Source organism: Ruditapes philippinarum, unplaced genomic scaffold (assembly GCF_026571515.1).
Source record: "Ruditapes philippinarum isolate M1 unplaced genomic scaffold, ASM2657151v2 ctg3287_1_1_1_1, whole genome shotgun sequence".
Taxonomy (NCBI): Eukaryota; Metazoa; Mollusca; class Bivalvia; order Venerida; family Veneridae; genus Ruditapes; species Ruditapes philippinarum.
In genome coordinates this window covers 75262-101282 of record NW_026867077.1, presented here as the reverse complement: position 1 = coordinate 101282, position 26021 = coordinate 75262, and the positions used below count along the sequence as shown (strand labels likewise).

Genomic DNA, 26021 nt, shown 5'->3' with positions numbered 1-26021 from the left:
ATAATTTTTGCTTTTCAAAAGTTTTTTTTTTCAATGTTCTTTTAATTTTATATTCCACTCCGATCATTATTTATTCGATCCATGTGCTTAATGAACAAAAATTCACCTTTCATACAAATAAAACAACAAATCATAATTATGAGGCACAAAATAACATATGCATGTTCGACTTCTATATAAGTTTGAAAAGTGCCGTATGGCTAGACAATACAGTGAGTCCTGGCTAGTGGTACGTGACTCGCGTACGGCTAGAACTTTTGGCTAGCCGTACGGGCCTGTACGGCTAGCCACTTCCCCCAAAATTTAACTCAAACCATTTTTCACTTTTTTCCTTTTTTAAAACTGCCATTCGGTTTTTTAATCCCCTGTTCCCTTTTTAACCCTGTTTAATTGTTTTTCCCAAAATAAATGGTTTCCTTTAAAAAACAAGGAGCCACTCGATCCTTTTTCCAATCAAAATTTCCTTTGGGTTTTATCTTTATTTTGAAATTTTCCAAAAATTTTGTTTGGGTTAAAACATCATACAGTATCAGATTTTTACTAGCTTTTATCTTAAGCTCCCCTTTAAAAAAAAGAAAAACTAAAAAATTTCCCTTTAATATACCTAATTTTTTACGGGGTATTGCAAACGGGTTTTTTTTGTGCCTTTCCAATGGCCCCAATGCATATAATCTTCCATTGGTAATTTTATACGGGCCCCAAAAAAGAAAAAAAATTTTATGACAACTACACTAGGTGGGCGTGATAGCTCAGTTGGTTAGACCACTGCCAGTGTTTTTTTCCTCTACTTTGGGAATGGTGCCGGTACCAGACTGATTGGGAAAAAAATGCGTTATTTTGACTTAAATTTGGAATTTTTTTAAGCATTTTTTCAGCTAGAAATAAGATAAGTCATCATGAATATAGATAGCTAACAGCTTCCACTGTCCAGGGAGAACTATTGAGTGGTGATTTATATGAATATGTTGGATTTAAATGATTTCAGAGAAATTAATTGGCCTTGTGGTTATTTTGAACAGCCATTTTGGGAATTTAAACATTGGAAATTGGGAATTTTACTGTCTATTTTCTATTGGGAACTGTACCGTTTTAGGGTAGTAGTTATATAAAGAAAAAAAACACTGACTGGATGTCACTCCTGAGGACCCGGGTTTGATTGAGTTGAAATTTTGTAAGGCAAATCCTCTTAAACCGGATGGCAGATTTTGCTTTAAACTTCCAGGGATGAACGACCTGAACGTGTAGATAATTTAACAGAATTATGGCCCTTTGTTAATTTTTTCATTAAGCACTAAGAGTATTCAAGCATGATGTCTATTTGACAGCCCTTGTATAAAATATCTTATTTTGAAATGAATCGACAACATTTATAATATACAGGACTCCTAAATTCCTTTGCAACTGCAGAATAAAAAGTTCCACATAAAAATCTTACATACAGATATGCATGCTCTTGTTTACGAGCACATCTGCACAGTGGGGGCATCCGTGTCCTTTGGACACAGTTCTTCCTGTAAACCAGTCTAATTACATTTTAATTGCGTAGGCGCTTATTTAAATATATTGTTCTATTACTTTATAATTGCAAGCGTTTATTAACCCATTACTTCATATACACGCCTTTTAACGCCTTTTTCACCCCCCCCCCTTTTTGTTGTCTCAAATGATGAAAAAATGCCTTATTCAGGCCCCAAACACTTGTTTTTGTTTGAGAAATGTTGTTAAAAAAAGTGACCTCTTTTTCGGCGCGGCCCCCCAACCAAAAGATACATCAGGGGGTTGCCAGAAGGGGGATGTGCCCCCTTCTGTTTGGGGGGTTTGAATGGGGGCGGAGTCCCCCTCATCGCCAAGAAAAATTTTGGACTTGTGAGAGGCTGTAAATGACCCCAGATTGATCATAAGGTAACGTGTAACCAACGCTGAAAAGCATTTGACTCTATCTCAATCCATTGAGAAAGTGCAGCACTTTTGAAATCAATTTTGATGGAAAAAATCAACGCAAAATAGTGATTTTTGTCCCCTCGCTGCCAATTTTGAGCAATGTCCCCTCGGTCCAGTTTTGTGGCCAAGGTTGATTAGCAGTTTTTATAGCTATCTATAAGGTAACATTTTTCAAAATGCTCATTGAATTCTTAATGGGGTTTAATGAAAAAAATAAAAAAATCTACAAAACAACAATTTTTTTCTTCAAATTTATATGACAGGCCATGTTTTAAACATGGAAAAAACGCGATTTAGGGTAATTTCAAAGTATTTTCATCATTTTCAGTATAACCCATTACTTCATATACACGCCTTTTTTAACGCTTTTTCTACCCGCCCCCTTTTTTGTTGTCTCAAATGATGAAAAAAATGCCTTATTCAGGCCCCAAACACTTGTTTGTTTGAGAAATGTTGTTTAAAAAAAAGTGACCTCTTTTTCGGCGCGGCCCCAACCAAAAGATACATCAGGGGGTTGCCCAGAAGGGGATGTGCCCCCTTCTGTTTGGGGTGTTTGAAGGGGGGCGGAGTCCCCCTCATCGCCAAGAAAAATTTTGGCACTTGTGAGAGGCTGTTGTAAATGACCCAGATTGATCATAAATAAGGTAACGTGTAACCAACGCTGAAAAGCATTTGACTCTATCTCAATCCATTGAGAAAGTGCAGCCACTTTTGAAATCAATTTTGATGGAAGAAAAATCAACGCAAAATAGTGATTTTTTGGCAATTTTGAGATGTCCCCTCATTGCCATTGGTAACAAAAATTTAAGCCTGAGCATGTTGTTTGCAAGTGTCAATGGTCCAGTCAACATTTGTGCCAAGTTTGATTAGTGTTGAAGCAGTTTTTATAGTATTATAGCAATTTGAACTTGTAACGGGAGACTTTTCAATGAAAAACAGCCATATTTTTCACAAAATGCTCATGAAGTAATGGGTTAATTGAAAAAAATAAAAAAATCATACAAAACAAACAATTTTTCTTCAAATTTATATGACAGGCCATGTTTAAACATGAAAAAACGCGATTTAGGGTAATTTCAAGTACAGTCGAGACTGCCTTAGCGACCCCCTGATTTCAACGACTCCCTGTCTTATCCGACCTTGGTTCAGTCCTCCCAACGTATTTTCCTATATAAATGGTCTGAATTAAACGACTCCCTGTCATATGTGACAAGCGACCCTAATTATCTGGTCCCTATGCATTGCTTTGTCTGATTTTTAAACGACTTTCACCACCTTTTTTTAAATAATACTTGTTTTTAACACCCAGAGAGACAAAATAATTAAGTCCAATATAATCCAGTAGTCAGACTCTTTTCAATCAAACTCTACACACCTTCTGATTAACATGTATATATGCAGGTGGTCAAGTGACGTAGCGTCTGGAGTGTCCGTAGCGTCTGATGCAATCGATGTGTGTTAACAAATTGAGGTCACAGGTGAAATGAACAGAAATGAACTGAGTAAACTGGATTAAGACTTGTGTTTTGAAAAAATTATGGAGTGCCAACGGAAGATTTTTTTAGGCAGATTTTTATGCCACCGCAAATCTGCGATGCCGCGGTGGCATATAGCGATTCACCTGTGTGGTGTGTGGTTTGTGTGTGTGTGTGTGTGTTATATAGATTATATAGTGAACTTCTTGTGAAAAACTACTGAGTCCCAATTTCAACCAAACTTGCAGGATTTGTTCCTTGGGTGAAGGGCTTCCAAAGTTTGTTCAAAGGAATTTCATTCCATGCAGAAATCTGGTTGCCATGGCAACCAAAAAAGGAATTATAAGAATAAATTTAAAAAAATCTTTCTTGTAAAGGACCCAAAAGGCCTAGAGCTTAGATATTTTGCATAAAGGCATTGTCTGGTTGACCTCTAACAAGATTGTTCAAATTAATAGCCCTGGGGTCAAAATTGCGCCCCGCCCCGGGGTGCATTGGATTTTCACTATATGTACATTTAGTAAAAACTTTAAATACCTTTGTAAAACCTTAAAAGGCCTAGAGCTTAGATATTTTGCATAAGGGCATCATCTGGTAACCCTTACCAAGATTGTTCAAATTATAGCCTTGGGTCAAAATCGGGCCCTGCCCCGGGGTCATTGATTTCGTTATATGTACATATAGTAAAAAACTTAAAACACACTTCTTGTAAAGACCAAAAGGTTTCTAGAGCTTAGATATTTTGCATAAGGCATTGTCTGGTAGACCTCTACCCAGATTGTTTCAAATTAATAGCCCTGGGTCAAAATCGGCCCGCCCCAGGGGGTCATTGGTTTTCCTTATATGTTTATAGTAAAAACTTTAAAAAAAAAATTCTAGCAATTTGACAAATGCTAGAGGTTAGATATCTTGCATGAAACATTGTGTTGTAAACCTCTAGCAGATTGTTAAAAATTATAGCCCTGGGTCAGCATTTGCCCCCGCCATGGGGGGGTCATTGATTTCAATTATAATTTTTATACACATAGTAAAAGATAAAAAAATCTTATTGTCTGAAGGTACAAGGCTTAGAGCTTTAATATTTGTTAAATGAATCATCTAAAGTACTCTACCAAAGTTGTTCAAATTTTGCCTCTTGTGTCAAAATTAGCCCCGCCCCTGGGAGCCATAGGTTTATCTTATATGTATATAGTTAAAACTTAAAAGATCATCTTCTCTAAATTTACAAAGGATAGAGTTAAGATATTTTGCATGAAACATTGTGTAGTTAACCTCTAGCAAGATTGTTCAAATTATAGCCCTGGGGTCAAAATTGATTCCGCCCCGGGGGTCATTGATTTTCATTATGTACATATAGTGGAAAAAAACAACATATTTTTGTCTGAAGGTTGATGCACAGCTATGAAATTTGAACCATGCGGTGGCATAGCATTTTTCTCAAATGCAATCTTGTTTTTATTTTACCTTTCTATGGCTGCATGGATAATACGGAAAAATGTTGATACCAGGATTAGTCTGGTTACCAGACTAATATGGATATGTTTTGAAAAGTATGATATTTATTTTAAGGATTTGAATGCATCAAATTCAAGTTTATTTTGTACCATAATGATTCAATATTAAACTAATACAAAAAATAAAATTAAATTTTATATGATATACATACTATTATATTTGCTTTACAGGGATTCTTATTTTATTTACATCAAATATTTTAAGTACCTATGTGTATTTGCAATTGGTTAGATATTATTCCTTCACACAGTTATACAGTATATATGTTAAGTTACAATGATATATAGACAGATAGATGGTATTTAAATTTTAATTTTCTATGAGTCTGTATTAAGAGACTCCCTGTCATATGTGACCTTTTTCTCAAGATCCCTTGGAAAGTCACATATGACAGTCTCGACTGTATTTTCATCATTTTCAGTTAACCCATTACTTCATATACACGCCTTTTAACGCCTTTTTCCCCCCCCCCCCCTTTTTGTTGTCTCAAATGATGAAAAAATGCCTTATTCAGGCCCCAAACACTTGTTTTTGTTTGAGAATTGTTGTTAAAAAAAGTGACCCTCTTTTTCGGCGCGGCCCCCCAACCAAAAGATACATCAGGGGGTTTGCCAGAAGGGGGATGTGCCCCTTCTGTTTGGGGGGTGTTTGAAGGGGGCGGCCCAGTCCCCCTCATCGCCAAGAAAATTTTGGACTTGTGAGAGGCTGTAAATGACCCAGATTGATCATAAGGTAACGTGTAACCAACGCTGAAAAGCATTTGACTCTATCTCAATCCATTGAGAAAGTGCAGCACTTTGAAATCAATTTTGATCGGAAAAAAATCAACGCAAAATAGTGATTTTTGGCAATTTTGAGATGTCCCCTCGTTGCCATGGTAACAGAAAATTTAAGCCTGAGCATGTTGTTGCAAGTGCAATGGTCCAGTCAACATTTGTGCCAAGTTTGATTAGTGTTGAAGCAGTTTTTTATAGTATTATAGCAATTTGAACTTGTAACGGGAGACTTTTCAATGAAAACAGCCATTTTTACAAAATGCTCATGAAGTAAGGGTTAAAGAAAAAATAAAAAAATCTACAAAACAACAATTTTTCTTCAAATTTATATGACAGGCCATGTTTAAACATGAAAAAAAACGCGATTTAGGGTAATTTCAAGTATTTTCATCATTTTCAGTTAACCCATTACTTCATATACACGCCTTTTAACGCCTTTTTCACCCCCCCCTTTTTGTGTTAAAAAGATGAAAAAATCCCTTTTTAGGCCCCAAACACGGGTTTTTTTTTGAAAATGTTTTTAAAAAAAAAGTCCTTTTTTTCGGCGCCCCCCCCAAACCCAAAAAAGTACATGGGGGTTTTCAGAAGGGGATTCCCCTTCTTTGGGGGTTTTTAAAGGGGGGGCGAGCCCCCCTCATCCCCAAAAAAAATTTTGGATTTGTAAGGGTTAAATGACCCAATTTGATCAAAAGGGAAAGTTAACCAACGCTGAAAGCTTTTGACTCACTCAACCTTTGAAAAGGCAGCATTTTGAATAAATTTTTGAGGGAAAAAAATTAACGCAAAAAAGTGTTTTTTGGAAATTTTGAGATGCCCCCCCAAAATTGCCATGGTAAAGAAAATTTAAGCCTGAGCATGTTGTTGCAAGTGCAATGGTCCAGTCAACATTTGTGCCAAGTTTGATTAGTGTTGAAGCAGTTTTTATAGTATTATAGCAATTTGAACTTGTAACGAGAGACTTTTCAATGAAAACAGCCATTTTTCACAAAATGCTCATGAAGTAATGGGTTAATACACACGTAGGTCATGTTTGCTTCAAGGCCGAAAAAAGTAGAGCTAAATTGACATTTTTTTCCAACACAACTAGGTTGCCGGCGAAACTATTGTGAACCGTAGTGTATTTAAAATGAAAAGGACACAAGTAAATGTGAATCGTAATATACATGAATGGAGGCACCGTAAACATACAGAAGTCACAGGGACCCAGCACAGTGTTGGGATAGTGTAAAAAAAGTAATTCTAGAAAAAAATATATACTGTATATATAATATATAGACTATATATTATATATACAGTATATATTTTTTTCTAGAATTACTTTTTTTACACAATCCCAACACTGTGCTGGGTCCCTGTGACAGAAATCGGCAATTGACAGGTGGTTATCTGCATTGGTTATGTCATTGTCACCGATTATTGATGTAAACAATGTAAAGTATGTAAATCTAAGAATATGCACATGAAAGGCCTTTCAACTGAAGTGAAATTCATGCTGAAAATCTGATAAATTTTAAATGGTCTTTCAGGGAATGTATAAAAGATATTTATTTTATATTTTCCCCTTAATTGCTAAAGATATTTTCAAAGAATCAAATTATTTTTTACAAAGGTGTGGGACATCTTTTTTATTCTGTTCGCTTGAAATACCACTAAATCAGTTGAATGCAATTTTAGACTTGTAGAGATTAAATGGACCAGACTAAGTGACTTAGAAAAAAAGTACATAGTTTTGAAATGTATGTAAAAAGAAAGATACATGTACATGTAATAAACTGAGTTATGAGAATGGTGTGTAATAAAAGGATGGTGCATTAAAAAAAGAATAAGTCCTTTAATCTTACTCTGTAGATTTATGATATATTTAGATTAACCCCCACATTCTGAAAAGTGGGGGTAATTACCCCCAGTGTCATAAAATTATCTGGAACTCTGGCATAGAACGGGGAAGTCAGTTAAAATAATCTTTCATTTTTATTTTGCATTTTCCTTTTTAAAGATGTCATTTTGTTTTTCATTTACAGTTAATTTCACTGCTTCCGTTTTCACACAGAACACCTCAATGATTATATTTAAGTCAAAAAAATGCTTCGCGGCAACAATTAATGAAACAAGTTATCTTGTCATCCAGACATTTGCAATTTATCTCTATCATAATACTGGTTGTATTACATAGGGTACTTTGTGCTTATCTTCTAAACTGTGTACAGATTTTCCATCATATCTCAATCTCATGAATAGCATCAATCTCTATTGAAGTCAAAGCAAAATGTAAGAAATCTTAAACCAATTCCACAATGCAGCACTTCACATTGCATACTGTACAACTGGCTCATGTGATTGCTTACTCAAATAATTCTGATAAATGATAGGATAATATAACCAAAGGAATATCGGGGACAACCGAACAAGTAATCAAAATATTCTTGACATTAACAAACCGGTCAACTACATGTATATCAAAAGCCTTAAAGAAATAAGGTCTATGAAGAGAATAATTAGTTAGTATGGTGGGTATCTTCTTAAGGTGGATTACTTGACATTTGTAAATTGTATGGGTTGAACTGCAAATCCAAATCTGACTGCTATTTTTCTATGGTATTTAAGTTTTTTTTTAAGAGTTTCTGATTGCTGACCTAGTGTTAAGGTTTATAGCAATATGATCAGCAAATAGGAGAACTTTTGATTGAATGTCGGTTGTCCTGTGGGAGGTCACTGGATGCAAAAAAGAGAAGCCCCTGAAGGGGTCCAAGCACCAATCCCTGGGGAACTCCAAAAGTACTCCCCAGGATTAGAGAGCTTTGACCTATTTAAGTGTTTGACCTCTTATGCCATAGTTATACATTATCTATATAGTTTATTATATAGCTGACCTTATCAAAAGCTTCTCTAGAGTTTAAGAGGATGAGGTCTAGTAGTATCTTGCAATAGACAGGTATGAGAAGGTCATTTACTAACATAATAAGTTAAGTCAAACAGGATATTTTTTAATAGTATTTATGTTGGAGTCAGAAATGGTATAGAATGAAAGTGCTTTATGATTGATGAGGCAACAATGTGTTCAAGAGTTTAACTGAGTACACATATCAGGGTAATTGGCCTATAGTTAGCTAGGTTTAACTTATCACCCTTCTTAAAGATTATGGCTATATTTTCAGATTTCAGTTGATGAAGTATGTTACCTTCTACTTTGATGCCAGTGTTTGAAGGATGATTGAATTTATTTTACCAGAGCTGCTCACCTTGTGTGGGGTTTAGATCCCCTGATCATAGATATTATTGAGCCATAAAGTTGGGTCCCCAATGAGATTTTGTATTCCCTCCTAAGATCCAATATTTATGTACGTTTTTATTTATTGTTAGGGGTGTGACCCTCTCCTGTCAACAGCCAGAGGGAAATTGCAGAAAAAACGTTCCAAGCTGAATGATGAAATTAACAGAGAGTTACGAATGCGAAATGGAGCAGAAAATCTCTTCAGGTCAGTATTTATGAATGGCTAAGCTTATTCAAACATATTTTAGAGTATTTTGCCACAGTTTTAGATCAGTTAAATCTTTTTTAAATCATAATTTGTTTCATGCACTTTCTAGCACTATTAAAATTGACTTGTCGATTATAGTTTTGCAGAGGTCATAATACTAAATGCCATAGTAAATGGATGTGCCAAGAAGTAGAGAATTAATCTAATTGCTAAAGAGTATAAACTCAGACATTGCTCAGAAGTTATACACAGTTTCTTATAGGGTCTCCGTTAAAGCTTGAAAGTTGTGAACTTCGAATGTGCTTTTATGGCTTAAAAGCCTAACTTAATATACTTGATATTTGTAACAAAGTCTTGTCATTATTTATATTAAAGGCACAATTTGCCACATATAAATACTTTTGTTTTTATTCAGTGGGAAGCCAATTATGTATTTTATAAGATTTGAAACTTGTGAGATGCTTATCACTTTTAAAATTTAACTTTAAAGTAATTAGTTATAAAGGTAGCAAAATGTAAACAAAGTGTTATTATGACATTCATAAAAAATGTAGTATACTGAGTTACTATAAGTGTACTAATTGCTAAAGCACAAAATATGGCTCAACTTTTAGTTAAGTGAGGAATAGTTTGGAACCGAAACTGTAACAGGACACCAAAAATAATTCTCAAAAATGAGAAAAAGAAATAAGAGCACTTTTTAAGGCTTAATGGGCCTTTAGAGAAAGTAACAGAAGTTATGAAACAGCAGAGAAGTTTCAATTTCAGTTTATTTCTAGAAAGGTCCCAAAGTATATAAAAAGGTCGAACCATGCAAATTCCTTTGCTTCTAAGGGTTATTCATAAAAACTTTCAGGACAAAAACACGATGTTTTAATTTTCTGTTTCTGATTTCTTATGTTTGTTGTTTTAACATTTATACAGAGCAACAGATAACAAGAGATTAAAAGAGCTTGTATCAGTGGAGTTATTGTTCTTTAATTCTAACATACAGCTGTTGAAAGAAGAAGTGTCAGATCTAAATAGTTCTGTAAATATATACCAACATGACAAGTAAGCCCCCATTCCTCTTCTTATCATCATATATATTTAGTTATATGAGCCGCGTCATGACAAAACCAACGTTATGCGTTTGCGACCAGCATGGATCCAGACCAGCCTGCGCATCCGCGCAGTCTGATCAGGATCCATGCTGTTCGCTATCAGTTTCTCTACTTGTAATAGGGTTTGTAAGCGAACAGCATGGATCCTGATCAGACTGCGCGGATGCGCAGGCTGGTCTGGATCCATGCTGGTCGCAAAGCCATTATGTTGGTTTTGTCGTGACACGGCTCATATGTATTTGCATTACTGTATTCAATTTTAAATTTGTTTCTGTTTCAATAAACTTTATTCTATTAACTTTCACACTTGATGAATGAATCCTGCTACAAACTTTGGATATATGTTGTACATTGATTATTCAATTTCATGTGATTTCATTTCCAAAAAAAGGATTTCTTGTTTCAAAAAACTAATGTTAAAGTTAAAAGTCTCCATGTGTCTGGTTTTATATTTGGTAGAACAGATTTTTATTCAATATGTTCAGATAACTGTCACTGAAAAAAAGTTGTTTAACATTTAATTTATATAAGTTTATAGTGTTTTCTTCTTTATTTTTATTTTAGTTCTACTGTTGTACCTATGATTCCACTGGGACTGAAGGAAACAAAAGATATTGATTACAAAATTGCAATAAAGGTAATCTTATTTTAGATATATGTACAATGTACAGCTCATGTAAAAATTCCTGGCACATTTTTGTACATTTAACAATCTCTTTTTAAAATGATTCTAAAAAACTTGTTTAAAATCAGAACACAACTTCAATTTTATATACTCAGTGTGTTTTTCAGGATTTTATTCTAGAACTACATCCAGTGCCCCGTCATATTTCAGGATTTTATTATTGAACACTTCATCAGGCTACATATTCCATTTGTATTTCAGTAATTCATTTTTGCATGCTTTATAAGACTACAGTTAGTTTATATTTCAGGATTTATTCTAGAACATTACTGTACAGTGAGGTTGCTGTTATATTTCAAGATTTTATTCTAGAACATTACAGTGAGGTTGCTGTTATATTTCAGGATTTTATTCTAGAACATTATAGTGAGGTTGCTGTTATATTTCAGGATTTTATTCTAGAACATTATAGTGAGGTTGCTGTTATATTTCAGGATTTTATTCTAGAACATTAAAGTGAGGTTGCTGTTATATTTCAGGATTTTATTCTAGAACATTACAGTGAGGTTGCTGATAATTACGACACTGAGATACAAGATCTGCACGAATTGAGACTGGTAAAGTACATTAGTTATAACATTTTTATCTTTTTTAGCTCAACTTTTCAAAGAATAGGGAGAGCCATTGTACTCACTCCGGTTACCCAGGTGTCAGCGTCGCTGTCACACTTAAAACTTTTTAAAGGAATTGGTTGAAAATTCACACACTTATTTGAGAGTATAATGGGAGGTCACAATGTAAGGCCCATATAGGTGACATGGATTTTGATAGAATTATGGCCCTTTTTTATCTTTGAAAATTCTACATTATCCCAGCTCTTGTTTTACTGCATGTATCTGAGAATAGTTGAGCATACTGTTTTTCTGACAGTTCTTGTTTCTTTTGTTATTAACTTGATAAAGAGAGATTATGACTTGATTATGATTTGCCAAGTAAAATTACTGCACATTATGAAGATTGCTCATTCTAATTAAAATATTAAAATAGATATACTCTTTTGATCTTCTGAGAAGGCCTTAAGACTTGATTTGAACAGAAATCATTATTTCTTATACCTGACACTAACAAATTAAAGCAGAGATATAGAATTAATGGGTTTTTATAGGCATTGCGGACACCACAGAGAAATGACTCGGGTGTAGAGTTACTGATGGAGTATTACAATCAGCTATATTTTCTAGAGAAGAGATTTTTCCCTGCTGACAGAAGGATACCTATAATGTTTCATTGGTAAATATGAATTAGATCACTCATTAAGACATGTTCCTTGGAAAGAAAAAAGTTTTCTTTTCCTTTCAAAAGAGTATAAAGCTATATATCTGCTGTCTGTAGTTTCCATGACTTTGCTTTATTTTTGACACAGATTATTTCCAAACTATCTGTATGACAGAAATGTGTTATTTTCCTTTCTCAAAAGCAAATTGTGCATGCATGAAATCACTGCTTAAATGGTGAAAATCCTGCTTAAAATAGCAGCTTAATATTGTTTTGTTTGGAACATTTTATTATGTTTATGTACAATATTCATGTGCAGTCTGCGAAATAAGGCAAGGGCCCTATGCCCGAGGCTGGTAAAATCTTATCCAATTCTGGCCTGCAAAAATCCAATGATTGTAAGCCCAACTGGCCTTTGAATTCAGAATGTGTTTTCATATAAATTTAGTTTCAATACTTTTCCGAAATAATTGTGTAGTACTTCATCAGTATTCCTATATGCACTTTCAATAAGATTTGCGTAATGCATGTATGTCAATCATTCATGCATAATCTATATAATCATCTACAGCTATTGGTTAGTGTAAATATACAGACAATGCTCAAGTATAATCATAAATGTTCGCGGGTTAAAGAAGAAGTTATGATAAATTTCTGTTGAAGAATACATTTATTTTTAGATTGACCCATTTAGATTTGTGAACAACAAACATGAATCGGCTAATTTAAACATCTGAAGCGAAACCGTTGATTGGTTGTTTTAATTAGGGGATATGTTCATTGAATGCAATGCTCCCTTTGTTGATATTTGTTTTCATATTTTAAATAAATAAAGTGGAAAGCAGTACATTGACAAGTAATGTTGAGTATATATAAGAACCGAAAATGAGAATTTTATTGAAAGGTGGCTGACTGATTTTCCTTGAATAAATTGAACCTTAATAATGTGAATAAAACATAAAATAAACTGTTGTCTTTATTTTGCATAATAAATGTTTTTGGCTTGTCATATTCTGTCCCGGCCTTTACTTCTGCCTGGGTTGAAAGCCCAAATGGCCCATGATCTAAAAAAGTTATTTCGCAGACTGTCATTTGTGTTAAATAATGGAGACACACTTCACTTCATTTTAAAGAATTTATCATAAGATAATATAAACTTTATTTTACTATTTATAAATTTTATAAAAAATATTCCATAACATATAGCTTTTTATCCTTTAAGTCATGACATGTATCTTATTTCAGGTATGATTCACTAACTGGGGTTCCAAACATTCAGAAAACTTTGACATTTGAGAAGGGATGTGTGATGTTTAACATTGGGGCACTATATACACAAATTGCTTGTAAACAGGTGAGCATGTGTTCACATGATGTTTAAGAAATAATATATCCCAAACTGTGATTTTATTGCTCAATAACATCACTGTTTGGAGTTCGGATGCAGGGAATTATATCACGAGGGCGTAGCCCGAGTGATATAATGATGCGCATCCGAACGACAAACAGTGATGTTATCAAGCAATAAAATCACCGATTTGGATATATTATTTCGATTCTAACACGACATCAACAAATAAATGCTGCCGTACATTATAATTAGCTTAATTGCGCCTGATTTGTTTCCGTACTTATTGTCAGCGCGTCACATTTTTAGTGGTTACGTCACGTGTATAATGATTACGTCACATGTCTAAATATAGAACGTCAAACAGTGATTTTATAGCATAATAACACACACTTTCGGTTCTTCTATGTTCAATAGGGAAAAATGCGGGTCGTGTTAGAATGTATATTTTTGTCTGAAATCTAAGGTTTAGCTACATACATTTTTTTTTAAAAACTACAATGATACTCTGATGCATGAACTGTAATTTTTTGTATGATCTGTATTATTTATCAGCTATTTTTGTACCATATCAATAACAGACTTGTAATGGAGGAATACTGAATGGGCTTGTCCAGCTGCCAGGGTAGTTTGTTGATGACATAACTAAAAAACTAAAAAAAAGTTAATTTTTGTCCAGAGACTACAGTGTTTATGGTATCAACTTAAAAATGTGGATAGATCTCATTCAGTGTCAAGAACCATAACTCTTTTTATGCCCCCGGGCATATAGTAATTGAACCGTCCGTCCATCTGTCCGTCTGTCCGTACGAGGTTAACCTAGAACGGCAAGTTGGATTTTTCTTAAGTTCTACCTGTACCAATGGCTTCTAAGTTTACACACTTACTAATCAATACAAAGTACATGATCTGGGCAAGTTTCATAACTCTGGTTTTCATATTTACCAAGTTATTGCCCTTTTCAGCACTTAGAAAATGAAAAATGGTTAACCTAAAACGGCAAGTTAGAAATATCTTAAGTTCTATCTATACTAATGGCTTAATAATTTCCACACCGACTTATCAATACAAAGCACATGATATTGCCAAGTTATATAACTGTGTCATCCATATTTCCCAGTTATTTCCCTTTTTTCACTTTGAAAATAGGGCCTTGTCTGGTTAACCTATTTCGGCAAGTTGGATTTATCTTAAATTTCTCCTAATTGCTTAATTTCTTTACTGATATCTTTCATATTTAGTAGGTGGATACCTTTGATGGTCCTCTATTTTTTTTGGGGGTAAGCGGTCTCTAGGGTCAAGGTCAAGGTCACTCGTTTAAAAAATAAATATAAACCTTTTTGCTCATACAGCCTTTATTTTTAGCTCACCTGTCACAAAGTGACAGGGTGAGCTTTTGTGATCGCTTTTCGTCCGGCGTCCGTCCGTCCGTCGTCCGTCCGTCGTCCGTCCGTCCGTAAACTTTTGCTTTAAATGACATCTCCTCATAAACCACTGAGCCAATTTCATCCAAACTTCACAGGAATGTTCCTTTGGTGGTCACCTTTAAAAATTGTTCAAAGAATTTAATTCCATGCAGAACTCTGGTTGCCATGGCAACCAAAAGAAAAAACTTTAAATATCTTCTTTTAAAAAACCATAAGAGCTAGAGCTTAGATATTTGGCATGAAACATCTTCTAGTGAGTGTCTACCAAGTTTGTTCAAATAAAAGCCCTGGGGTCAAAATTGGCCCCGCCCCAGGGGGTCATTGATTTTCCCTATATGCATATAGTAAAAACTTAAAAAATCTTCTTTTAAAGAACCGTAAGAGCTAGAGCTTAGATATTTGGCATGAAACATCTTCTAGTGAATGTCTACGAAGTTTGTTCAAATAAAAGCCCTGGGGTCAAAATTGGCCCCGACCCAGGGGGTCATTGATTTTCCCTATATGCATATAGTAAAAACTTAAAAAATCTTCTTTTAAAGAACCCAAAGAGCTAGAGCTAAGATATTAAGCATGAAACATCTTCTAGTGAGTGTCTACCAAGTTTGTTCAAATTAAAGCCCTGGGGTCAAAATTGGCCCAGCCCCAGGGGGTCATTGATTTTCCCTATATGCATATAGTAAAAACTTAAAAAATCTTCTTTTAAAGAACCATAAGAGCTAGAGCTTAGATATTTGGCATGAAACATCTTCTAGTGAATGTCTACCAAGTTTGTTCAAATAAAAGCCCTGGGGTCAAAATTGACCCTGCCCCAGGGGGTCATAGATTTTCCCTATATGCATATAGTAAAAACTTAAAAAATCTTCTTTTAAAGAACCCAAAGAGCTAGAGCTAAGATATTTAGCATGAAACATCTTCTAATGAGTGTCTACCAAGTTTGTTCAAATAAAAGCCCTGGGGTCAAAACTGGCCCCGCCCCAGGGGGTCATTGATTTTCCCCTTTATGCATATAGTAAAAACTTAAAAAATCTTCTTTTAAAGAACTCAAAGAGCTAGAGCTAGGATATTTAGCATGAAACATGTTCTAATGGGTGTCTACCAAGTTTGTTCAAATAAAAGCCCTGGGGTCAAAATTGACCCTGCCCCAGGGGGTCATAGATTTTCCCTATATGCATATAGTAAAAACTTAAAAAATCTTCTTTTAAAGAACCCAAAGAGCTAGAGCTAAGATATTTAGCATGAAACATCTTCTAATGAGTGTCTACCAAGTTTGTTCAAATAAAAGCTCTGGGGTCAAAACTGGCCCCGCCCCAGGGGGTCATTGATTTTCCCCTTTATGCATATAGTAAAAACTTAAAAAATCTTCTTTTAAAGAACTCAAAGAGCTAGAGCTAGGATATTTAGCATGAAACATGTTCTAATGGGTGTCTACCAAGTTTGCTCAAATAAAAGCCCAGGGGTCATAACTGGCCCCGCCCGGGGGGGGGGGTCATTGATTTTCCCTATATGTGTATAGCAAAAACTTAAAAATCTTCTTTGGAAAAACCCAAATAGCTAGAGTTTAGATATTAAGCATGAAACATCTTTAAGTAAATATCTACAAAGTTTGTTAAAATAAACGCCCGGGGGTCAAAACTGGCCCTGCCCCAGGGGTGACATTGTTTTAAACTAGATGTGTATAGTAAAAACTTTAAAAATCTTCTTTTAAAAAAGCCAATGAGCTAGAACTTAGATGTTTAGCATGAAACATCTTCTTATGGGTGTCTACCAAGTCTGTTCAAATAAACAAATAAAAGCCCTTGGGTAAAAATTGGCCCGGGGGTGGGGGGCCTATATACAGGTGAGCGACCTCAGGGCCATCATGGCCCTCTTGTTTAGTTGATGTTTTAGTTTAGTACAAACACCTCCTTCTTTGGGTGTAGTATGGGGTCATTTGGGTCAAGGTCAATGTCACCAATTTCAAGGTCACCAATGTTAAAAATAGATTTTTACATTTTTACAGGTGTATTGACCTTATTCTGTTATTTATAATTGATAGAAACATAAACTTTGATGGAGTTAGTGGTCAGTTGGGTCAAGGTCACCAGTGCTAAAAATAGATTTTTACACATTTGCTCATACAGCCTTTATTAAGTGACAGATATTTGGTAGGAAGATAATTTGCATGGTATTCATCCTTTTGATTGGGGTAGGGATCAGTGGGTCAAGGTCACATGTGCTCAAAATAGATTTTTACACTTTTGCCCATACAGCTTTTATTTATTGATAGTTGTATTTCATATTTGGTAGGAAGTAACTTGGTATTCTTCCTTTGGATGGAGTAAGGGGTCAGTTGGGGTCAAGGTCAGAAGTGCTAAAAATAAATTTTTTACACTTTTGCCCATACAGCCTTATTTATTGACAGATGTATTTCATATTTGGTAGGAAGATAAATTACATGGTATTCTTCTTTTGGATAGAGTTAGGGGTCAGTTTGGTCAAGGTCACCAGTGCTCAAAATAGATTTTTACACTTTTGCCTATACAGCCTTTATTTAATGACAGATGTATTTCATATTTGGTAGGAAGATAACTTGCATGAAGTTGAATATTTTTCAACTTCACAAGTCAGAGCAATGACTTGGCAACTTATATTTTTCACAATTACAAAATGCCATGACTTTGTCAAGCAGTAAAACTTGTGTTTACAATTTTTTGGCGATTTTTCTGTCCATAACTGAGTGAATGGGTAAACATTTTTTGAAGTATTGCTACTGACAAGAATCTGAGCCGGGGGCATTTGTGTTTAACAAACACGTTCTTGTTTGGCATAGTTTTTGATTTGTAATTTTGCAAACTTAAATTTTGTTTTGCACATAACTTAAAAAAGTATTGGCGATGTCAACTTGAAACTAGAAGTAGTGATCTTATTGATGAGAAATTTAAAATTTAATTTTAGAGTCATTGCCCTTTATTATTTTTCAGGTTTGATTTTGTTTTAAGAATAACATCTGTTTCAAAGTAAAATCAACCTATTATGGTCAATGTTCTGGCGTTGAGGCCATGCAAAAACTTTAATGTGGTCCATTACACATACATTATAAAAGGCATCAACATAAAATGGATTACTTGCTTATCATGACATTATGCAGTTGTTAAACAAGGGGCATAATTATAAAAGCAATATTTTTAGAATTATACTCCTTTTTATTTTAGAATTTTTACCAGATGAGCGTTAACAACTCTTGCGGTTCTTTTATTTATTTGTCCTTTGTAATTTTTCGTATTTGATTTGTCCAGAGCATTATTTTAATGTTAATATGAAAAGTGACAAGCAGGGATATTTGTGTCAGGATAGTGGCAGTACAAGTTGTTACAGGAATGAATATAATGGGGAATAAGAGGGAAAAAAGTTTCATTAGTCAACAAGAACAATAAGTTTTCACTTCTTCAAATCAAATAAGTTATTGTAAGTCATAAGTAATATTTTTTTTTGATTGTTTTAACAGGATAGATTAACGAAAGATGGATTGAGTCGGGCAATCAAGTATTTTGAGTTAGCAGGTGGGGCTTTTCGCTACCTTCACAACCACTTCAGTCATGCCCCTTCCATGGACATGCAACCACAGACTCTCACGATGCTAGTCCAACTTATGATGGTAGGAACACTTTATACTTTAAATTTATCTGAATTTCTAATGGGTTTTCTGACAGAAATTTGTTATTAAATTTGTGAATGTTGGCAGGATGGTTGCAGTGTGGGTTAAACAATTCCAGCTGTGCATATAACTGTCCTATATTCCTCAAAATAAAAACTACACTTTAATTGATTGATTTTTGGCACATGTTTTTATTTAATTTTTGATTTGATCATGCATTTATCCTTTTTTGATAATACCAAGTCATAATGGGTTTTAACAAGTCATAATGGTGGAAAACAAATGATTCACTATACATTTAATATCGTTAATTAAGACCAGTGATTGTGAAAAACTGTTCAAAGAGTTTGACAAATTTATTATTTTGTTTTTATGGTAGTTGCGCAGAATATTGCAGGAATTTTTATTTTGCAGTAGGGAAAAAGGACAGTTTACAGATAACAAATTGATGTATTTTTCATTCTAATAACTCTTTAACTATCTTGAAACTCAAAAAAATATTATTTTTTTTAGGAAGGGGGCGTCAAAGACTGTTATCCTACATTTATTAGTTTTCTTATTAATATCTGCCTATGTACTGGAGAATAAATTGAAGCATGTTAAATGAATTTGATTTGATTTGTTTCACAATTTTACACTTCGCTCTTACTGTCTTTATCTTGACTGGTGTGTATTGAAATAAATTATGCGAGGTGAGGGATCTTTCTTCCCCTTAAACGAACCTTTTTGGAAAGAAAATTGTATATCAGGAACAAACATGGGATATTATGAAAATAAGTAACAAGGAAACACAAAACATATCAATTATCAACTGGTATTTATTTATAATAAGGATGTCTAAGTAATATACAGAATGACAAAATTCAAATGAAATCTTATTTATTGTACCTTACAAAGTCACCAAAGTAGTATAGAAATTTTATTTTATGTAATATTTAGGATATTGAAGTTTAAGATAAATGCTTATCAGAAGTTGAAAAAAACACATAAAGCATATTTATTACATTGATATCACTATAATCAGCATGAAATTGAAAATGCAAAGCTATTTAATTCAAATATATACATTGCAAAAAGCACTAGTTGGGCTGTCAGCTGAAACCACTTTTCACCTAATGTTCACTGTGTCTAAGCATTAACTACATACTTCTGAGAAGGAAAGACTTTCCTAAACAGTTTTCTAGCTAAGGTAAACTTCTTCTCAGGATATGTGTCATCATAACGTAGTTCACCTTGATACAGTCTGATCTCACTGGAATAATAAATAAATCCATTCCTCATACATGGTTTTGATGGGTTACCACAGTAACTGGACACATTCTCATAACATTCCTCAACAACACTATTTTCAAGGTCACTGGGATCAGAATCATGGCTCTGGGTTGGGACAGAGTTACTGGATTCTGAATCAGATTCATAGTCTACAAGGCCAACATTTTGTACACCATTCTCCGGGGTTTCCTCAAAATCGCAGTCTAGAAGGTTGTTCTTACTTCCGTTTTTAACACTGCTATATTCCAGCATATCTACATCATTATCACTACAGAATGAACTCTCAGAACAATTTTCAAACACATCTTCCTCATTACTATCATGTTCATCATCATTATCTATAACATCATCCACTTCGGTATCAAAAGAGAATTGATATGTAATCACAAGTCGTGTTGGTACATCTTCGTCAAATGACTCATTCTGTGAATCACACTTCTCAACAATCTCTGTAGCAGTATTGTTAGAGTTAGTTCCCTTGTCACTTAATACACTAGGCTGTGAACTGAAAGAGCTATCACTGTCACTGTACAAGGTGATGGCTTGTAGAGATCCGAGATCACAGTTATATCTCTCTCCGTCAAACATATCACTGATGAGATCATTGTTGAAGCTGTCGAGATTCTCCTGACTCTCGATCTCATCTCCCAGTTTTGTATACTTCATATTTGATCCTTGAACACAGATATAATCACGAAACACAGATGCTATAACTGACTTAACGTCCTTCAAGTTTGACAAATAATCCATAAGCTAGGTCCCCTTTATTGATATATTTCTAGCACGTTTCCCTTTTTTTCACAGGAATTTCTAAATTTTATCAGATTATGCAATATTTATCACTAGCTGTTTTGATAGATATTAATTTGTAAAGAAAGTATTCTTGTTATTTTCAATCAGTTAACAAGTTGTTTACAAGTCTGCTAAGCTACATAATCAAATAACCATTCACTAATAATGTATTGTTATATGTTATGTAATTATCACTTAAGTCCACAGGGGCTTTGAGATTATAATCTTGTCAAGAATGAAGATATCTAGGCTCTCTGTTTAAACTTCACAAGGACTTTTGTTGCCAAGTTACCACTTTCTGAAAAGAAAGAATTAACTGTTATGATAAAAATATGTGTCTGGTTATAGTATTTGCCTTCTTTCAGTATTTTAAATGTCCCCCCCCCCCCCCCCCCCAAAAAAAAAAAGTCAAGCTTTATTGAATATTTATCCCAGTTCACTTTTTAAACAAATTATTCAAACGTAATTCTGATAAAATTGTACAAAGATGCATTTTTAAAAATGTCTGTTGTATGTCACATCTCAATATCAACATCTTTATTAAAAAATATTCATGAAAAAATCTTTATGAAAAAATATCTTTTTATAAACATCTTTATGAAAAAATCTTTATGAAAACATATTTATTCAGACATATTTATTAAAATATTTTTTTTTTGAAAATCTGTATTAATAAATTAAAAGATCTATATAAAAAAATCTTTATAAAAACATATTTATTAAACATATTTATTAAAACATATCTATTAAAATATCTTTTATTAAAAAATCTGTATTAATAAATTAAAATATCTATATAAAAAGAACTATATAAAAAAATCTTTATAAAAACATATTTATTTAAATGTATTTATCAAATTAAGGATATAAAGCAATATTTTTAGATATAGATTTATCAACAGTAAAATTATTTTGTTTCCATAATGATCTGGTTGAATGTCAAAAAGGTTATAACATAGAATGTTTCTGTTACTTAACACACATTAATTTATTTTAATATTTAATATTAAACATAATAAAATGCTCAAGAATAAAATATTTTTCAATTTGCTTCCAAGCACTTTGGAAACATTTTTTTTAAGATTCAAACATATTTTTTAAGCAGAAATTTATGCCCTTTAAAATAAATATCTTTACTTTCATTTATGATCACAGACTTTAATTAATTGTCAATTACAGTCTATGGTATAATCAATGTCTTTTTTGTCAGTTTTATCTCAATGAAAGATTTATTTCTTAACGTTTTTACCTGATAAATAGTAATCCTTAGTGATATGTATATAGCTTTTAAATTAATTTAATTTCAATCTCAGACAAATGTAATGGTACTAATAAATACTGCATGAATTTTCTGAGTTTATATTAGGATGTAAACCAAGACAGGTACTGAGTGACACCTGCTTTAGTGTAGTGTCAATTAGAGCTTTCTTGTATATTCCCAAGCAATACCCCCTTCCCTTGTGTATAGGGGATCAGACCTGGTACCTAGGTGTAAAACTGTCAGCTTGAAAGTGTCACCTGGCTTCAGTCATAAGTGTACATGTAAGGTCAGTGGAAATATAGGTAACTAATCAGAGTGTAGGTGTGAAAATTTTAAATTGGTAATTGACACATGCCAGGCTTTATAGACATCATAACTTAATTAACAGGGTATGGTGTGCTTTTTTATTTAAAAAAAGCCTGTAAGACACTTAGTCCCAATCTGTTATTCCGCATTTATATATTTATATTTTTTTAGATAATATTTTTTAGATTTTATCATTCTTTTTTCATTAGTATGGTAGAAATAGAGGAAAAACTTCCTTTTTTTCAATATATTTCTAAAAGATTAGATCATATTGTAATAACTATGTAAAAATACAATTAAAGAGATATTCGATTCAGAAATAAAGAAAAATTAAATTTGCCTCTGTCATTTTTTCTGTCTAAGAAATAGGTAATTTTGATTCTGAAAGTAGACTATTTTAATATCTGGACAATTCCTCACCATCAAAATTCCATTTATTTTGACTGATTCTTATTTCTGACAAAGCAGACATTAATCCCTAGTGTCATCTTAGATAATTGTTTGCACATCCAGTTACATGTACTTTGAGAGACAAACAAAACCTCACAATGTAAAATTACTGTATGCAGACATAAATCTGACTTTAAATTTTCCAAAGAAATTTTAAGAGTAGGTTTTCATCCGCATAAGAAAATTTAAGTTCTTTATTTCCGCCTAGGTTCTTTATTTCCGCTTAGGAAATCAATTTTATAAGATGGGATTTTGTGATCCTTTGTGATTCTATGACATTTGCGCCCTCAGACAATTTTGCCCCCTAAAAAAATAAGTTAAATTTAAGTTGTAAAAGAATGCTTTTATTTAGTATACTTAAACTTTTTTTTTATTATTTTTGAAATAAATTTCCAAACTTTGTTTGCAAATGTTCACCTTTCCTTTTTTACTTGGGGTGGGGGGGGGGGGGGGCATATGTCCAGTTATGCATTTCAAGACTAGGGGATAAGTGTCCTGGAGGGGTTAAAGTGGGGGGGGGGGGCAGACCTGGATTCCAAAATCAAGCATACAGTTAAATATTTTTAATTTTAGTTATTTATTTACAATTTATAGTCAAGCCAAGTTATAAAGATAACTTTTTCTCAATTATTATCTTATTTTATATATTATATTTCAGTCTCAAGCTCAGGAATGTGTTTATGAGAGTCTGACATTACATGGTGTCACTCAGGGTATACTACAGTATTCATATGCAGCACAAGAAGCTTCAATGGTAATATATATAATATCTTGTTTGCCAAAATGTGTAGATTGTAAGGCCCCCGTTTAGTTACAGGTAGTGGTTGATAGAATGACAATATAAGTTATGGTACACTGGTTAGGAAGACCTCAGATGCACTTCCGTGCATAATTTCAGGCATGATTGGGCACCTGAGTAGAACTGCCGACATTCTGTAAGATAGCTTAATTAAGCTTCCTCACATGAAAGAATTGAAAGTCCCTGTCAGGATTCGAACCCACATTGGTGAGGGGTAGGTGAAGTCAATGACCTTAACAATTCGGCCACAGACGACCCAAATTATACACTAAATAAAAATTACAAATGTCTTTGTAAATGGTAAAAGCTGAAAATCCCAAAGGTTTACACCTAGTATGGTCCAGTAATGACAATGGTTAGGCCAGACTGAGTAAAGGACAAGTACACAATGTGTCATTTGTTAAAATATATGTCAAATTTGATAGATAACAATTTATAATTAATTTTCTCAAAGTTATCAATTATATTCAACATGTGTGTCCTTGGAGATTTTTAGAATTAATTAAAAATGAAGGAACATCATGTTGATAGTTGATATGTTTAATCTATTTGTCTGAAATTTACAGATTTTTTTAGCTCACCTGTCACAAAGTGACAGGGTGAGCTTTTGTGATCGCTTTTTGTCCGGCGTCCGTCCGTCGTCCGTCCGTCCATCGTCCGTCCGTCCGTCGTCCGTCCGTAAACTTTTACTTTAAATGACATCTCCTCATAAACCACTAAGCCAATTTCATCCAAACTTCACAGGAATGTTCCTTTGGTGGTCACCTTTAAAAATTGTTCAAAGAATTTAATTCCATGCAGAACTCTGGTTGCCATGGCAACCGAAAGAAAAAACTTTAAATATCTTCTTTTAAAAAACCATAAGAGCTAGAGCTTAGATATTTGGCATGAAACATCTTCTAGTGAGTGTCTACCAAGTTTGTTCAAATAAAAGCCCTGGGGTCAAAATTGGCCCCGCTCCGGGGGGTCATTGATTTTCCCTATATGCATATAGTAAAAACTTAAAAAATCTTCTTTTAAAGAACCCAATGAGCTAGAGCTAAGATATTTAGCATGAAACATGTTCTAATGGGTGTCTACCAAGTTTGTTCAAATAAAAGCCCTGGGGTCAAAATTGGCCCCGCCCCGGGGGGTCATTGATTTTCCCTATATGCATATAGTAAAAACTTAAAAAATCTTCTTTTAAAGAACTCAAAGAGCTATGGCTAAGATATTGAGCATCAAAAATGTTCTAATAGGTGTCTACCAAGTTTGTTCAAATAAAAGCCCTGGGGTCAAAATTGGCACCGCCCAGGGGGGTCATTGATTTTCCCTATATGCATATAGTAAAAACTTTAAAAATCTTCTTTTAAAGAACCATAAGAGCTAGAGCTTAGATATTTGGCATGAAACATCTTCTAGTGAGTGTCTACCAAGTTTGTTCAAATAAAAGCCCTGGGGTCAAAATTGGCCCCGCCCCGGGGGGTCATTGATTTTCCCTATATGCATATAGTAAAAACTTAAAAAATCTTCTTTTAAAGAACTCAAAGAGCTATGGCTAAGATATTTAGCATGAAACATGTTCTAATGGGTGTCTACCAAGTTTGTTCAAATAAAAGCCCTGGGGTCAAAATTGGCACCGCCCGGGGGTCATTGATTTTCCTTATATGTGTATAGCAAAAACTTAAAAAATCTTCTTTGAGAAAACCCAAATAGCTAGAGTTAAGATATTAAGCATGAAACATCTTTTAGTGAGTGTCTACAAAGTTTGTTCAAATAAAAGACCTTGGGTCAAAATTGGCCCCGCCCCGGGGGTCATTGATTTTCCCTATATGCATATAGTAAAAAACTTAAAAAATCTTCTTTGAAAAAACCCAAATAGCTAGAGTTTAGATATTAAGCATGAAACATCTTCTAGTAAGTGTCTACAAAGTTTGTTCAAATAAAAGCCCTGGGGTCAAAACTGGCCGGCCCCAGGGGTGTCATTGTTTTTAACTATATGTGTATAGTAAAAACTTTAAAAAAATCTACTTTTAAAAAGCCCAATGAGCTAGAGGTTAGATGTTTAGCATGAAACATCTTCTTATGGGTGTCTACCAAGTTTGTGCAAATAAAAGCCCTTGGGTTAAATTGGCCCTGCAACATTGGGGGGGGGGGGGGGGGTTGGGGGTTGGATGGAGCCTATATACAGGTGAGCGACCTCAGGGCCATCATGGCCCTCTTGTTTTTTTTTTTAATGCGTTTATTTAAGGTCGCCGCTTGAAAGCCCATATGGGCGATCGTACACTCAAGTCGGGCCATCCTAGAGCGTCCCGCCGATATTTTTTCGTCAATTTATTTCCAGCTTTATTGGTGGAGGAAGACCCCAGGTGCCCCTCCCGGCCTCCGGGCATTATTTCAGGCACCAGCGGGCATCTGGGTAGAACCACCGACCTTCCGTAAGCCAGCTGGATGGCTTCCTCACATGAAAGATTTCGACCCGAGTGAGGATCGAACCTTCAGCGGTGAGGGACCTGTGATCTCAAGTCAGCGACCTTAACCACTCGGCCACGGAGGCCCCTTAA

General features: G+C 34.1%; 1 protein-coding gene across 2 annotated transcripts in view; it reads left to right on the top strand.

Annotated features, from left to right (window-relative positions):
* The window catches only part of LOC132734760 (rhophilin-1-like), a 43491-nt gene that overhangs the window by 2578 nt on the left and 14892 nt on the right, over positions 1-26021 (top strand). Inside the window, exons 2-10 of one of the 2 annotated variants that reach the window (XM_060721607.1) lie at positions 9068-9183; positions 10111-10239; positions 10854-10926; positions 11364-11390; positions 11481-11531; positions 12080-12204; positions 13435-13543; positions 18449-18598; positions 23338-23433. In XM_060721607.1, the coding sequence (XP_060577590.1) occupies positions 9068-9183; positions 10111-10239; positions 10854-10926; positions 11364-11390; positions 11481-11531; positions 12080-12204; positions 13435-13543; positions 18449-18598; positions 23338-23433 (876 nt within the window). Of the gene's footprint in view, positions 1-9067; positions 9184-10110; positions 10240-10853; positions 10927-11363; positions 11391-11453; positions 11532-12079; positions 12205-13434; positions 13544-18448; positions 18599-23337; positions 23434-26021 lie in introns of both variants that reach the window. The other variant, XM_060721606.1, reaches the window with a different exon arrangement.